The sequence below is a fragment of the Scatophagus argus genome, chromosome 5 (genome assembly GCF_020382885.2).
Source record: "Scatophagus argus isolate fScaArg1 chromosome 5, fScaArg1.pri, whole genome shotgun sequence".
NCBI classification, from domain to species: domain Eukaryota; kingdom Metazoa; phylum Chordata; class Actinopteri; family Scatophagidae; genus Scatophagus; species Scatophagus argus.
In genome coordinates this window covers 24,880,975-24,897,145 of record NC_058497.1, presented here as the reverse complement: position 1 = coordinate 24,897,145, position 16,171 = coordinate 24,880,975, and the positions used below count along the sequence as shown (strand labels likewise).

Here is a 16,171-nt window from a genome sequence, read left to right as displayed (position 1 = left end):
AGCCACATGGTTCCCTGCAGGATGTGAGAACAAGGTGGAGCTGGGTCCTCCCTCTTTAGCTCCACAGCTACAAGTTCCTCCTGTTACCACCACCACCCACTCACCCACCCACCCAACCACCCACACTGAAGGCAGCAGGTGGGACGAGGGGAGGAGCGTCCTCTTGGAGAGAGCTGAGGGACACCGGAGCCACAAGTTTAAGGTTTGGACACAAACACACACACGAGCCGCGAAATCAAAGCTCGCTGAGTCTGCGTCGGGGCGAACACATTTAGCAGCTTAACTTTAATTCAAGAATCACAATTTTAAAGTTAATGATGACGACTTGGTCGGTTTCGGTGTCACGCAGAAGTGAAGCGCGTCCGATGAGGACGTACTCTCACGAAAACGTGAACGGGTGAAGTGTGACGTAGTGCTGGCAAAAGCAGTGAGATTGTTTCTGACACTCTGAAGTCTGCCGTAAACAAAGCTGCACATGGAACAAGATTACACACGCTCGGGGTCCAGGTCTGAACACTCGTCTCGCACGCAAGATCAACAACAGATAATACACACACAGCGACACACACTCCTGTCTCCTGAGGCTGCAGAGGCACACAAACAAGTTCTGAAAAGGCCAGAAAATTAATTAGAGGAAGAGAAACAAAACAAGAGACGCATCAACTGGCTTCCTGTCAGAGGCCTGCAGGGAGAGAGGAGGGGGAGGAGGGGAAGGAGGGAGGAGGAGGGGGAGGAGGGAGGAGGAGGAGAAGGAGGGAGGAGGAGGAGGGAGGAGGGAGGAGGGGGAGCAGGAGGAGGACGAGGAAGAGGGAGGAGGGGGAGGAGGAGGAGGAGGGAGGAGGGAGGAGGGAGGAGGGGGAGGAGATGAAGGAAAGAAACAAGAGATGGGAGGGTAGAAGACAACAGGAGGAGCAGACAAAAGAATTACAGGAGAAGATGACAGAACTGAGTTATGGCTAAAAGCTGAACCTTCACATGCTGAGACTTTTCTTCTTCATCATCAGTTGATCTGCCCATCATTGCTGAATAAATCCACCTGTTCAAGCACCAACTAAAAAACCTCCGTCATGACGTCTGACTGGATCATCAGTCACTCAGTCAGCTCTAATCTGATGAATGAATTTATTCATTCATTCACTGCTTTCACCAGCACGCCGACATCGACGCCACCAGCATCTGTGTGTTCACGTGTGTGTGTGTGTGTGTGTGTTTGTGTCCAGCGTCCTTGCTGAGGCCCAGTGCTGAGCAGGGCTGTCGACAGGGTGAGGCCATGCTGGACAGGAAGCAGCACCTGGTTAGTAACAGGAGGGGGTTAAAGGTCACAGGGTACCTTCTGAGCTCCAGAGAAGGCATGGTAGAAACTGGACACATAAGTCATTATGGCTTTCTCATCTGGACGAGCAGTGTTCACGATGTCTACAATGCGAGGGGGGGGAGACGTGGTTATGGAGACACACACGTACAGGCGAGACACAGGACACACACTCACACATTTAACAAGCTGCTGTTGGCGTCAACAGCCAGACAGGACGATCAAAACTTCACACAGATGGAAGACGAGAGGACGAACACAGAATCAACACCACAGCACATACAGGATCCAGACCCAAACAGCAGTTTAATAAAAACATGTCAGCAGGTTCCTACCTGATCGCAGCTACAGAAAACCGACAGGAAAGGCTGAAACTAAGCTCAATTTTCTGTGTGTGTAGCATATAATAAATAGATTTTTTGGGGGGGGGTATCTGAATAACAGAACTAAACAGAAAAATTGTGTGTTCAGGCTGGCTTGAGCAGCGTGAATGTATGTGTTTCTGTGTTACGCTTTCATGTGTTGTAAATGTATTTTATTCATGTACTCCTTCACAAGCCAAAGCCTTAGAGGACACTGAGGAGGAGGAGCAGCGGCATGAAGGGCGGGATGAAGGCTTCCTCGAGCGCCTCTCACCTGCTCACACACATCAACACTGACTGTAAAAGTCAAAGCAAAGTCAGTCTGATTTCACTGCGGCTGCACTCCGGGTCGAAGTGCGGCCAGTCGGCGCTCTGCTTTCATTGGCCTTTACGGACATCAGAACACGTTTACATGTTCGCTGAAAGGAGGACTCACGTTTGACTTTGAGCTCAGCAGGGTCTCAGGCTGAGAACGTCACGTTGGGACACAGACGATGTACAAAAACAACTCGAGTGCTGAATCACAAGTGTGAGCATTTAATGAATGAAAAACGGGAATATAAACAACTCACATCAGCCACGTGTGCATGTGACACGATGGGTCACAGGACAGAGACAGGACAGCCTACCTTCTGCGTCCAACATCTTGGGGATGTCCAGGTGCTTCTCCGCCACCTCAAAGGCGTTGTTCAGATTGGTCACTGGGTCATCCTAATCAACCAATCACAGCGTCAGAAGACTGGCTAATTAGGAAGGTTTATCTGTTTTGTTATTAGCAATTTCAGTGTTTTGTTGATCGTTTGAAGCTGCTAGTTTGCTTCATGACACTGGGATCTGGACCAGGTGGGACCAGAACATGAGATGTAGTAGCAGTGTGAGTGAACGCTCACCTTTCTGAGGCTGTCGTAGTCGATGAGATCGGGTCTGTGTCTGTGGATCAGAGCGTTGAAGGCGAGACCGTCCTTCCAGCTGTTCCACAGAGAACACACAGTGTAAGTTTGTCATCAGCAAACTGCGCTGATCTGAGGGCAGCTGGGGTTCACATGGTCAGAAAACGTTTCATTGTGACTCTGAATGAAAGTGAAAAAGGAAACGATTTTCTATCTTTTTTTAATTTTTCAGGTGGTTTGGAATCCACAGTGTATGGAAGTGGGTTCAGTGAGAGTTCCAGAGTTTCTCCAGCAGGGGGCGTCCTTCCTACACAATCACAGCAGCTCCTCTCTGCAGTATCTGATGCTCTGGACGGCACGGAGCTGCCATGCAGCTTTAAAACCGTGTCAGCTTACATCCAGACAAACTCCCAGACGTGTTCACTCATGCAGCAGTGGATGTCGTGCTGCTCGACGACAGCTGAGAAAGCAGTTGGATTTTTTTCCTTTAACTGTCGTCCAGTTGTGTTGTCCAGCTCTGATCAAAGTTCACTGCGGCCTGAAGCCGAACACCTTTGATCAGGGTTCCACTGCAGGGTTCTACTGTCCCCTGAGAACCTGAAAGCTGCTTTCTGAGCTGAGAATTTTCAGCTTTGAACATCTGCAATTTTCTGACAACTTTTTGGCCTCAAAAGTCCAGATGAAACATTTTGAAGCATCTGGCTTCCGCATTATGACTTCAAAAAACATTTGATTTTGATTTTTTGCGATTTATTGAAGGTATATTTTTTAAACAGTTGCACTACATGACCAGGGATGTGATTGGAAATAGATTATAAAGGCAATCTTCATATTTTATCAACGTTAAATGTCTTTAAAGCTGACACTGTCACACCAGTGACCCCTGAAAAACTTTAACCGCCTTAAAGTGTTAAGCGTGTGTTGGTCACCTGATGTGGAAGTTCTGCACGTTGACGTTCTTGTAGGGCGCCGTCTTCCTCTGACACCACAAGAGGAGACCTTCCTTCGCTGAGGTCTCTGATAGGAGAAGAAAGGAAGCAGAAAGGAGGAGGAGGGGGAGGAAGAGGAGGAAGAGGAGGAAGAGGAGGAGAAGGAGGAGGTCTGCATTAGACTCGTGAGATGCTGAATGGAGCACTTGAATGGTTTTATTCCATCAGCCGTCCCGTAAACATGAACAGCTTCAGAACATGTTGCAAAAGATGTTTTTGTTTACCGCCTGAGCTGAAAAGTCACTAATATGGAGAGTAAAAAAAAAAAAGAACAACAAAAATATGTGACTCATTACTGTGACCCACAACCACCAGTTAATTCAGCACAGACTGTTTTAATTAGCCGCCACAGAGGAGGAACGACACTCCAGTTCACCAGGCAGAAGTGATCAGCCATCAGGCTTCGGGTTCAGCGCTCACACGATCAGACTCTGAACAGATGGGGTTGGGCTGAAAACAATTCAGTGGTCACCTGGGACTACGCGGCTTTTTCTAAACATTTTACAGACCTAACGCTTAATCAGTCAATTGAAAAAGCAACTGATCGCTGCTAACACCACAGACCGCCATCCTGCAAATCAAACCGCAGGAAGTGGTACCTTCTACAGAGATGTCCTGGATGGCGAAGCGGAGGATGATGGTCCAGATCATTCCCAGGGTCATCTTGGCGTTTCCGTCCACGATTTCTGCACAACAACAAAACAAAAGGAAAAAGTCAATCCCCACATTTCTGTTGTCGCATCTCGATTCTCTCTTATTTTTTTACATTCTTACATCTGCTCTTTCCACTAATAAAGCCAACACACCCACACATGAGTGCTCTTAATGTCCCACAGCAGCCAAATCTCCACTTCTTCTCTGGAAGTGCGACACTATAACAAAGATTTCTTTCATAAAATCAGTCGGATCTTGGCAGGTCTACAACACAACCAGCCGCTAAATACGAGACAATCGCTTCATCCGTCCTGCAAGAGACGCATGTCTAACAGCTCAAATGACTTTGCAGTCCACACATTAGGTTTGTTATGGGGACTGACAGAAGATCTGAAGAGCACATTTACTTTTCGGACTGTAAGCAGCAGAACTTCAACTGAGGACCTCAACAAGTTCATTCAGCACAAGCTGGTGCATCGAAACTTTGACGTCATTATCTCAGTTTTCCCAGCAGAGGCCACACATGTTCGGCAGGTCAGTGAGCACACACACACAGAACAGTACATTAAGGCCCGTGTGATGATGTGTTGGTGTGCAGGTACGCACTCATAGCTCAAACACAGGCTCCTCACACTGTCACCTGCTTCACCTTCCCTGTTGAATTCACTGTGGTATATATCTCCAAACTCTCTCACTCTTTTGTAAATTAGCCACAGTGTCAGCAGGCCTCATGCTGCAGGAGGTCCCTGGAGATCAGCCTGAGGCCTGGGAACCAGAGAGTGTCAGCTTAAACATCTCTGACAGGGAAAAAGTGTAGGACGACCTCCTCTGGCTTCTCGTCACCGCCAGCCCTCAATGCTTTCCTCTCTCGTCTTCTATGGTCGGCATTTCTCTCTCTGTCTGTTTCCAGTGGATGACCTTCAGTGGGCCGCTTCTACACAAGGGCTGTGTGTGCGCGTGTGTGTGTGTGTGTGCGTTCACAACATGCACAGCGTGTGGAGGACTTCAGCATTTTGTGGTCAATGGTCTTCAGTATCAGTGGTGTCATGCTGCAGGAATGTCACGTTTGTTTGTCAGGACAGAGTAGGAGAAAGGTCAGCGTCCTGCATCTGACCCAGACAACACACACACACACACACACACACACACACACACACAGGAGGACCTCTGTCCTCCATCAGCCGGATGGAGCAGCCCGTTGGAGAAGAGCATCAACTAAACCACTTCGAGTGGATTATGTGACAGCAGACAAGCAAAACTCCCAAAGCGAAGCAGATGATGCGGCGCCGTGTGGTTAAGGTGCTATGAAGAAAGTTTTACTGTATTTAATGAGAAGTTACTTTAGTCTCGGTATGCTGTGCCTCCTTCGGGAGAAAAACAAAGAAAAACCAAATCTACTCAGGTTGTTCACTGTAGGATTTATGGGACTCGCCATGCATGAAGTAAGAGTCCACATACTCCTTTTACATCAACACTGAACAGGTTCCGGTCGGGTTTGCACAACTAATTTCACGAGGTTCAGTTCACGAGGAAGGCTTTTAACTCCACACATTAGATGTTAGCACACGATGAAGATGGACGGCTTTGATGTACTGTGTGTGTATGTGACGGATGTGTCAGCGCTCACCTTCCGCTCCAATAGAGACCAGTTTGACTCCCTTGCTGGCGATGAAGTCCAGGGCTTTGTTCACATTGTTGATCTTGTGGACCCTCATCTTGCCTCGCTCAGGCTTGGGTAACCGCTCGCCTGCACACACACACACACACACACACACACACACACAGGTTAGCTCCTCTGTGTGTATCCAGAGGCTCAGCAGAATGACAGGACGGTTAATGTCACAGCAGGGACGCCAGCGGCGCTCGCTGCAGGAAAAAAACTGAAGTCAATGTGGAAAAAGGAAGCCACAGGGGAGCCTAAATTTCACTGTGGGATGACAGCAGTTCAAACGAGTATCTACTACAACAACAGGAAGAGTGTTTTCTCTGCTCCGACCTGCAATTAAACACGAGAGACCTCGATTGGAAGGCGTCATACAGCAGCGGCAGATAAACGCAGGGCGTTCCTGTGAGCGAACACGCCCTGAAATGGACAGATGATGTTGTGCATCTTCGACGCTCTGACTGACAGTTCAGAGGCAGCTTTGAAGATCAGACCGCTGACATATGGGTGTGTGTGTGTGTGTGTGTGTGTGTGTGTGTGTGTGTGTGTGTGGTGGGCTGGGCAGCTCTCCCTGCGGCTTCTGTCTGAAACCTTTCAAAACATTAATTGTGCACCAATTTTAGCTTAATTAAAAACTTCCCGCCGGGCCCGACTTGCTGTTGCGCCTCGAGGCCGTGCAGACGAGTTACCTGAGATGACCTCCAGCAGCAGCATGAGTTTGAGGCCATCCCTGAAGTCCTCCTCGATGTTTTCGATCTGCGTGCCGGCCTTCCTCAGGTGGGAGTTACACCACGCCGTGAACGTCTGCAGCGGAGCACACAAACGGGGGACAAAAGGTGATCAGTCAGAGTCTGGGACGTAATGTTTTTACAGCTTTTGTGACTTTGAAATGAGAATGAAAGAAAATGACAGGAAGGGAGGTCAGGGAGTCGCGTCGATAAGGCCGGAAGCAGCAGGAGAAAAGGGGAGGAGACAGCAAGCGATCTCAAAGAGCGAGTGAAACGTGACGCCGCAGAAGAAGATGGAAATGTGCTGCTGGCAGATAAAGAGAGGAATGAAACAACGCACGCTTGAGGTGACAGTAAACACACGCTTTCTAAGACAGCCGCACTGCTTTTCTCCCCGTGTTTTTCATTTCGCCTTCCTCCGTTTCTCATGACGCAATCTCGGACATCGTTTAACTCAGCACAGAAGGAGCAAATCACCCAACAAACAAAACCAGCAGAGTTTGGTGCTGAAAACGTGACAAACGGATCCCCTGTGGAAAGCAGAGAGGAGCCAAGCTGAACATCTGCGAAACTTGTAATTAAATATCAGAGTGGTGCACCAAAACAAACGGGGACATCTGAGAACCACAAATCACGCACATCAATGGCCGACTGGAATGTGTGTTTCTGTGCTTCTGGCGAGCCGACATTCTTCTTCTGAGGCGTGTTTGGAGCTGGTGGCGTTGAGGTGAGCGCGAGCTGCGTCATGCCGCTCTCAGCTGTGGCACATCACCGATAACATGCTTGTTTTTCCCCTGACTTGTTGCATAATTGAGGGGAGGTGCATTAAAACACCAAGCTCAGTGCAGCTGCTGCCACTGGGACGAGAAGCACACGTCTTTTCAAAGCCGTCTTAGGAAACTTACTCCTAAAACCGTCCTCTCGAAGCTTTCGAGTTGAGTGGATGCTTTACAGCTGAAAAGTAACGAGATGGAACGTCCATTATGTAGGTGGAGGAGGGAAAAGGAAGGAGGAGGAGGAGGAGGAGGAGGAGGTGAAGCAGGAAGACCAAACTACACCACAACACCAGTTCTCCACATGTTGCTGCTGAAATGCTGCATGCGCTTCAGAGGGAACAAAAGAATGAACATCTGTGACGTAAATTAATTTATAATCACATTCTGCAATCAAACTGAACAAGAAACATTTAGTGGATCCGACTTCTTGCATAACTCGCCACATCACTCACACGGTTTTGCAGCTTCATCTGCGCTAACCGGCGATCTGACAGGCTCGCACTGACCACAGAGTGTCTGACACAAAGTGGACAATTAGAAGAAAATATCACTGCTGAAACTGAATGATGTGAACCTGTATCCTCCTCCTCCTCCTCCCCCCTCTCTCCTGTGCTGTGCGTTCACAAACATTATGACAGGGTGCTGCTCGCTGCCCCGCCCCTCTCCCCACCGCGGCCGCCGGCACAAAGCGCCCATTCAGCCTCGGGGATAATAGCACCCTTCAGCCCCCTGTACGCTCCCTCGGCCCGCTCTCACCCCACGACCCTCCCCCAGACCACCCGATACCAACCCCCAACACTCACATACACACAATCAGATATATATACACATGAATATAAATCTACAGAGAGAGAGAGAGAGAGACTGGACCAGGACACACACTGATGAGGGAGGAAGGGAAGATACATTTCACATAAACAAGCACACATACAAAGTGGGGGTGAGGGGGCGGAAAGACAATGCTGCCCATGCCACACACACACACACACACACACACACAGACACACACACACACACAGAGACAGAGTTAATGACAAGGCAGCAGGAAGTGGCACTGCAACGACAGGAAGTTCCAGCTTAAGTTTAGCACAAAGCAGACAATCGGAGCGAAGCAGCATCCATCACTGCACTCGGTCTCCTGCCACCACGTCACACTCGCCACGCCACGCAACAGCAACTCATTTCATCGATAAGAACTTAGTTTTTACGCTTTGGGGACAAAAACACATTAGAACAGTGCAGGTCAGGCACAGCCACATGTAGGAAATAAGATTTGGTGAGCGAGTGCCCACAGCCAGCAGGGCAAAGTGAGCAACGTCGAGTCTTTCTGCATGTTGGGAGGCTTTAGTGTTAAAGTCGTGGACGGCATCAGCTTCACCCAAACTGCAAAGTGCTCCGACAGGACGGCTGCCGCTGGGAGCTGGGGACACAAACAGGGACAGGCTGAGACCTGCAGAGAGCCCGGGGACTTCACGCTGTGTTCAGCACAGCAGGCTGCACACTGCACAGCTCACACTCTTTGATGCCCTCCCTCCGGGGTCAGAGGTCAGACCCTCACTCTGTAACGCAGCCTGCCTCATGTCGCCCAGGGACAACAAGGTGTGGTGCTGCTGCTGGGTGCGGCCTGAACCAGGCTTCAACACTGTTCTCCAACATTTCCTCATCACGCTGCCTTTATCGTCCTTCATAAAACACGCTCCTTTATTAGTTAGCTGAAACCAACAGCGGACACTTCACATTCCTCTGACTCGACGTCATGTGATATCGCAGGGAAGCTGGCTGACGTGCAACATGGACTGACCTTTACCTCCCTTGTTCAAGAAGTTACAACACTTCACATCACTGGCACTATTTTCAATACCGAGAAAGAGCAGAGGAGGCACACTGATTGGCTGCTGTCGGGTTCATTTCATTTCAACATCGAGAGAAAATGTCCAAAGTTTATCAACATCCCCTGTGGCCCAGTCCTGTCTTTGTGTTTAACTCTTTCAAGCCAGAAGACTTTCAGTTTCAGGAGTTAATTCAGAAGGTGAAGCGAGCTAATTAAAAGTGAACGGAGGCGACTGGACAGGACGGGCGAAGCCTGTTAAACCTGGCCGTGTGGCCGTCCTGTGCCAGCTGCGCACATCAGATCAGATCGTCCCGATGAGATTTCTGAGCTGAGCCGAGGACACAGATAACGAGCTGAAGGCTGCGTGGATGTGAGCGTTAAGCAGGTTCGCGTTTTAGGCACCGAGCTTGTGTCCTTATCTTCTGTTGTGTTTGATAAACGCCGCAGCCACAGCGAAGCAACACGTGACCACACTGATGTGCTTTAAAGCTGCTTTTGCTCAAAACACGTACAGACTGTTACACCAGGAAATCCAGTGATGGGATTAAAGTGGAAACTGTGAGTGAACTGGAGACTACAAGTTGTTTTTTTGTCATTTCTCGTGCACAAACACCTCCGTTCGCTCTGCCGCAGCACCACAGTGTGTCGCAAAATGAGAAGGAAAAACGTGTTTTGTCATAAAAGTCGTCAGCAGTCGAGCGCAGCTTTGATGAAACTGGGTCACGACGCTCTTCGTCAGAATAAAATGTGCCCAGTTTGTGTTTAAAAATGAAAATCATTACCTGTTTGTTTTACAGCTCAACGGTCTGCAATTGAAACACTTCATCATTTTATCTAAGATGCTTATTATCCCCGCAAAGGCAACGTAACTGATTCCTTTCATTTTCCTCACGTCTGTCATTTTCTGTCAAACTTCACTGCAAATCTTCATCCATTACAGGGCTAACGTGTCGCTACCCAAACACAACGCGGGGTGTGTGATGAGGGTTCAGCTGCTCTGCTGTTTGCGTCCCGCACAAACTGTGAGCGCGTCTGGAAGTGCTTAAGCTGTCCAACATGTCTCCTCCCACGGCAGATATACTGCGACTGCCTGCTCGCTGCTTCACTGCTGCAAGCGTGGAGAAGAGAGGGAGCCCAATGGGGTCAGCCGTTTGATCTCTGCCCTCACACACACACACACAGACTGGGCCTACGGGGTCAAAGGTCAGCACTTCATCATTCGTTTGAAAGAAAGGAACTCAGCAGTAACACAGACATAAACGCGCACACACACACACACTCAGTCACTCACATGAATGTAAAAACACATGACAACCCAGAAGTGCACTCACACCTCCACTGAGGCCAGTAATCCACTCTGACAATCTGCGGTTATTATTAGCCAGCCAACAGTGTGGACTACAGGCTGAAAACATGGCAACCAGGTGACATCAAACAAACAAACAAACCGGATTGAAAACATGACCTCCTTAGACTGACTGTCCATCTTTACACCCTGTGCTGCTCTCAGTCACACACACACACCACTCCTTATACAGGAATGTATGAGACACATGTAACCACCTGCACACACACACACACACACACACACACCTCTATCTTATCTTAGTTCACTTCCATTTAAAGTATACATACACACCAATTATTCCCACACCCAATTTTTCAATGCATGTATAATTTTCTGACTTCAGAGGCGACTTAATTGTATGTATACCCAAGAGTGAGTACAAATGCACACACACACACACACACACACACACACACAGAGGCAGGTTAGGGTGTGTCTTGTTGCACCTGGGAAGAATGAGCCAGGCTGAACACAATGTTATTGCTCAACTGCCTTGTATTCTCTGCATGACATCAGCAGCGTGCGTGTGTGTGTGCGTGCGTGCGTGCGTGTGTGTCGCAGCTCACACACCCTTTCTTCTTGATGAGCTCACTCCACACACTGACAATTGGTTGTTTCTCTGTGTGTGGCCCTCACACACTTTTTAAAACACAAACCCTCTGATGTATGTCCCATTCTGTTTGATTTTCTGTCTTCCACACGCAGCCATGAGAGAACAAACCGTAGCTTGTGTTGAAGACGATGTGTCGTATTACCTGACCACACGTCAGACCGAACCGGAGCCGATTGTGCTGCTGAACACTTCAAAAAGACTCCGACTTTGAAACCGCACGTCTTATTTAAGGCCTTTTATGATTCGTGTATTCTCAGTGCATCTCACACTCTCACCGCCAAGGCCTGCCCACACACTCCTATACACACACACACAGCCTATATACAGGCCATAGAAACACACCCAATAGATGTGCAATTAATCTAGTTGAAATGAACCATTTGGTGGTACACTGGTACACTGAGGCTCTGACATCTTTTCTCAGTTTCCGTTGGTTTGAACAAACTCGCTTCTCTGCTGCGAATCCCAGTTTTTGAGTGAAGCCTCAGTGATCCTGCAAGCCGTGTACACTCACAGCAAACACTGAAAAGAGGAAGAGCCAAAGGAAGGCGGGAGGGTTAGGAGGAGGCTGCTCGCGCCCTCCATGGAGGCATTTAAATACCTGTTGCTCCACTGGCACAGCACAACAACGTCCCACTGGTTTCAGTGGCCACTTTCAAGGCGTAAATATGGCACGCTGCATGAGTTTGAAGCATGGACATGGCACAACGCGATGTCCGGGAACGAAAAGACAAAAGTGGAACAGCAGCAGATGGCAGACTGTTGCACCAAAGGGCCGATCTGCACTGCTAGTTAAAGGAGTTAAATGGGGACCTGCTGGCAGGAGGTGCAACCTCAAGGAACTTGGACAGAGCCGTACTACACTGGACTGGCTGTACCAGACCAAGCTGGGCCAAAACCATGCTGGCCTGGCCCTGTGAATAAAGCTCAGCAACTAGTCTGGTCTGGCCTGACACAAGAACTCCTATTCTTAGACGCACGGCAATTAAAAAAGGGCTGCGGTGAGCGACACAGCAGCCCGGCTGACTGCTGTCACACGCTCGCCTCAGCTCTGTTTAAAGACACGTCCACACAGGGGAGCGAGCCGGGAGGTGTCCCCACCTGCCTCAGACGGAGGAACGGCTTCACCAACACCAACGGGCACTTCAACTGAACCACTTTTACACAAACACCATAAGTTAACCGGAATCACAAACTCCAGATCCCACAAAGTCTAAAACAGAAGAGCCGCAGTGGAGACACACACCGGAACTTTACGCTTCTACACCGCAGCAAAAAGAAAATAAGCATCTTATTTATCAACAACCTGCACACAGCGTTGGCTGATGTTAACATCTGTGCAGCCTTGGGTTGAAAATCTGATTGAAGACGTGTTTGTTTTACAGCTTTGGCACATTTTAGCTGCAGGTATCGTATTGTTTTAAACACGCAGTATTGAGAAAATATCAAAGAATCAACTTTAAAACACAAGAGCAAAAACAAACATCTTCGCTCTGGATTCCAGTGCAGCTCCGTTCATGAGACTGTGGTGTAACTGGATACGCAGCCTGCTACTGTACTGGTCTAGAGTCACGGCGCAGGAACACGACACCCACGGGCCCTCAGGGGCCACGGGGGGGACCTGGGAGGACTCAGGGTGCATCGGTGCATGTGTCAGTTTGACAGCTGAGGAGACTGAGATGGACCGGCCTCAACCCGACCGAGAGGACACACACACACACACACACACACACACACACACACACACACACACAGCAGCATGTCTAACTGAGAAATGATGAATGATAAAGATAACCTGGAATGCAGCGCCACAGCTAAGCGTAGTGAATCTACAGAGGGAAGAGGAGCTGGCCAAGATGTTGGTGTCCAAAATACTCGTGGTCACCAGAGAACTGCTAATCATGAACAAACACAACGAAGAGGAGAAGGGACGGATTAGGAAGAGGAGGAGACAGAGGAGAAGCTGCTGCAGAGGTTGTCCTGGTCTCATTATCCACTCAAGTCTGAACAGGTGATCATTAACGTGCATGTGCGCGCGCACACACACACCGTGGGAGCCTCCCTCTGGCTTCATGTGCTGACAGGTAGTCAGTAAAGCAAAGCTGTAACGTGGGGACAACCTCCCAGAGGGAGCTGACAAACATGTAATTGCTGTGTGCTTCTTGGCTGGCCTGATGCTCTTCAGATATGCCATTATGTGAGTCAACAGTTTAGCACAGACTGTTTTCAACAAGCTCCATCGACTGCATCCAGACAGACACACACACACACACACACGGCTCTCTGGAGGCAGCAGCTAACAGAAACAAAGGAAAGGGAGGATTAAGGACAGGAGGGGAGGGGAGAGGAAAAGGGGGGGGGGGGGGGGGGGGGGGGGACAAGATGGTCAAGAAGAGGAGGAGGAGGAGAGCAGGAAAGAGGGAGAAGGCAGGCATCAAATGTGACAAATACCAAAATACTAAAAGAACCTTACGAGCAGTGGAGGAGGAGGGTGAGTGAGGGAGGGATGGGTGAGAAAGAAAAAAAGCTGTTTGGTGAGCTGGAAGCTGAGGAGGAGGAGGAAGAGGAGGAAGAGGAGGGATGTTTGGACAAGGAGCACAACATTAAATCATCAATGTAAAATGAAAGATGCTTTTAAGATGAGTGAATAAATAAAACATGTTGTTGTTGTTGTTCTCCGAGGCTGCAAGCAGCAACCTTCTGAGTGACCCTGAGATCACTGCCGCCAGACGGCGAGGAGGAAACGATGAAGAGGACAGTCGAAGAAAAAACTGTCACACGCTCATTTTGTCACACTAAAATATTAGATTTAAAAACTCAGTGCAAACTGATCAGCAACTGCCTGGTGGCTTTGACTGATTTGTTGCTGTTTTATGAGAGGAGACTAAAAGGTGATGAGAAAGGAGAGACAAGGAGAGGAACTAAGGGAGGGAGGGAGGGGGAGGAGGGGGAGGAGGGGGAGGAGAAAGGGAGGGGAGGGGTAACGTGTCAAGTGATGTGGTTATTTGTTCATTTATTTATGCCTCTTCCTGTCTTTGTTGCTCAAAGAGTCTGACCAGGGGTCAGATTGCACTGCTGCTGACAGAAACAGGAGTGTGTGTGTGTGTGTGTGTGTGTGTGTGTGTGTCTCTTCCAATCTATTTTAGGATGAGCTCTCAAAAAAGAACATTTTCATACACAATGGTTACACGATGAAAATAATAAATGATTTTAATCCAATAATGAATAACAGAGTCAGCCTGGTGCATAAGAAAAATCTCTTTTTAATTTGTCAGAATCTGGAGATACGACCTTCATCGAGCCACAGCGGCTGCGATTCAGACGCACCGTAAACACACCAGTCCCGTGTCTCAGCTCCGAGACTGTCCTCTGCCCCCGCCTCAGTCATTTCAACATCATATGAGGCCACAGCGTCCTGCTGTGTGTCAATAAAAACTGCTGGTGGCTTCGGGGGCTCATTGCTCCAGCACTGTGTGACAGTATGTTGACACTGCGTTCACATTTTACTAGAAGATCGTCATCAGAAATTGCTCGCTGAGGTTTTGGGTTGGGTGTGTGATATGGACACACACTCCACACACAGTAACCCTCTGAAAAACGTGTGGAGAATAAAGAAAATCAGCCCTGAACAGCCAATCAGTGTAAGTTACAGCGAAGCAATAAGCTGGAGGAATCGACGAGGACGCAGCAGCAGCAGCAGCAGCAGCAGCAGCAGCAGCAGCAGCCTGAGGGTCAACAACAGCCGGCATCAATGTTTAATGTGAAAAGTCTCCCAGACAAAACTGTGAAACCAGCTTAGCACATGGACAGAAGTTTAAAATATTTATTACTGGCTGTATGGCAACCTAAAAAGGCTCACAAGTCGATTCAGACACCATTTTCTCCATCCTGGTGAACTTCTGTTTCAGCCGATACCAAGTAGACATTTGATTTAGCGCATTAATTAAATATGCTCGTTTTACGCAGGTGATAGTTGTTTTTTTTCTTCCAACCCAGTGCACATCCCCAGTCACCCAGCGGATACTCGAGGGACAAAGACACGTAACACAAGACGCTTGCTGTTGCTTGTGCAGTTAAAAACATCTGTTGGGTTGCATCCTGGAAAGCAGCAGAGTCCAGCCGTGGGATCGGACTCTGCCGATACCCGAGCCGGCATTTCAGGTTGTATCAAATGAGGAGCAACTCGAGCCAAGTGTGTCAGGATCTACCGTCCACACCTTTTAGCGCTTTGACTGCCCAAAAGTTTCCAAGTTTCCTTCCAAGTTCACCCCCACGAGGGCAGCAGCGGAGGGAGAAAGACGGAGGCGGCTGAACGCACAGAAGCGTCTTCTGTTTGTGCTCATGAAAGGGTTTTTGTCACTGGCTTTAATGGTTTGCTGAGAGCTCAGACACTGGGACTGTTTCCTGGGATTACATGACGGGAAGAGACGGGAGATCTCTGACATGTGGTCTCAGGCTTTGATCTTGTATCCAGATCAGGGTCCTCACCCCCAACAAAGACGAGACCTGGCAAATACTGGATGTTAAGAGGTTTAATGAACTAAATACTGAGAATGTAATTTGTAAGCAAATAGCAACTGATTCTGCAGAGAACTTCAGATTCATGTCAGATTATTACGACATGCGACTTCGCCTCATCTGCATAAGTTATCTACTGCTGCCACAGACGGATCACATTGTTGTTTGGTCTGCTGCTTTCTGTGTTGACTCCACCCACTTCAGCTCACCAGACAAACCGCAGACATTTTGCTGCAAATCGAAATCGTAAGGGACAGGACGAGAGGAAAGAGAGGACAAAGACAAAGTGAGCAGAAACTGTGGACGAACGGGTTCCAGCCCGGCTAAACGCGACAGCGATTTCAACTATGCCAGTTATGTTGTTCCTTCCTCCGACTCCCTTCCTGGCACATCTGCTTCATCTTCGTCCTCATCTGTTTCAAGTTTCTTGGAAATAAGGCGTCTCTGAGACACTTGAAGTTGATAAAGAGTGTCCTCTGAGGAGACA

At 48.8% G+C, this 16,171-nt stretch overlaps 1 protein-coding gene across 2 annotated transcripts in view; it reads right to left on the bottom strand.

Annotated features, from left to right (window-relative positions):
- actn4 (actinin, alpha 4) overlaps window positions 1-16,171 on the bottom strand; it is a 44,061-nt gene that overhangs the window by 9,428 nt on the left and 18,462 nt on the right. The window contains exons 2-8 of one of the 2 annotated variants that reach the window (XM_046389988.1): window positions 6,560-6,674; window positions 5,835-5,954; window positions 4,153-4,239; window positions 3,494-3,581; window positions 2,565-2,643; window positions 2,304-2,385; window positions 1,331-1,416 (exon numbers count right to left, since the gene is read on the bottom strand). In XM_046389988.1, the coding sequence (XP_046245944.1) occupies window positions 1,331-1,416; window positions 2,304-2,385; window positions 2,565-2,643; window positions 3,494-3,581; window positions 4,153-4,239; window positions 5,835-5,954; window positions 6,560-6,674 (657 nt within the window). The remainder of the gene's footprint in view (window positions 1-1,330; window positions 1,417-2,303; window positions 2,386-2,564; window positions 2,644-3,493; window positions 3,582-4,152; window positions 4,240-5,834; window positions 5,955-6,559; window positions 6,675-16,171) is intronic. The other variant, XM_046389987.1, reaches the window with a different exon arrangement.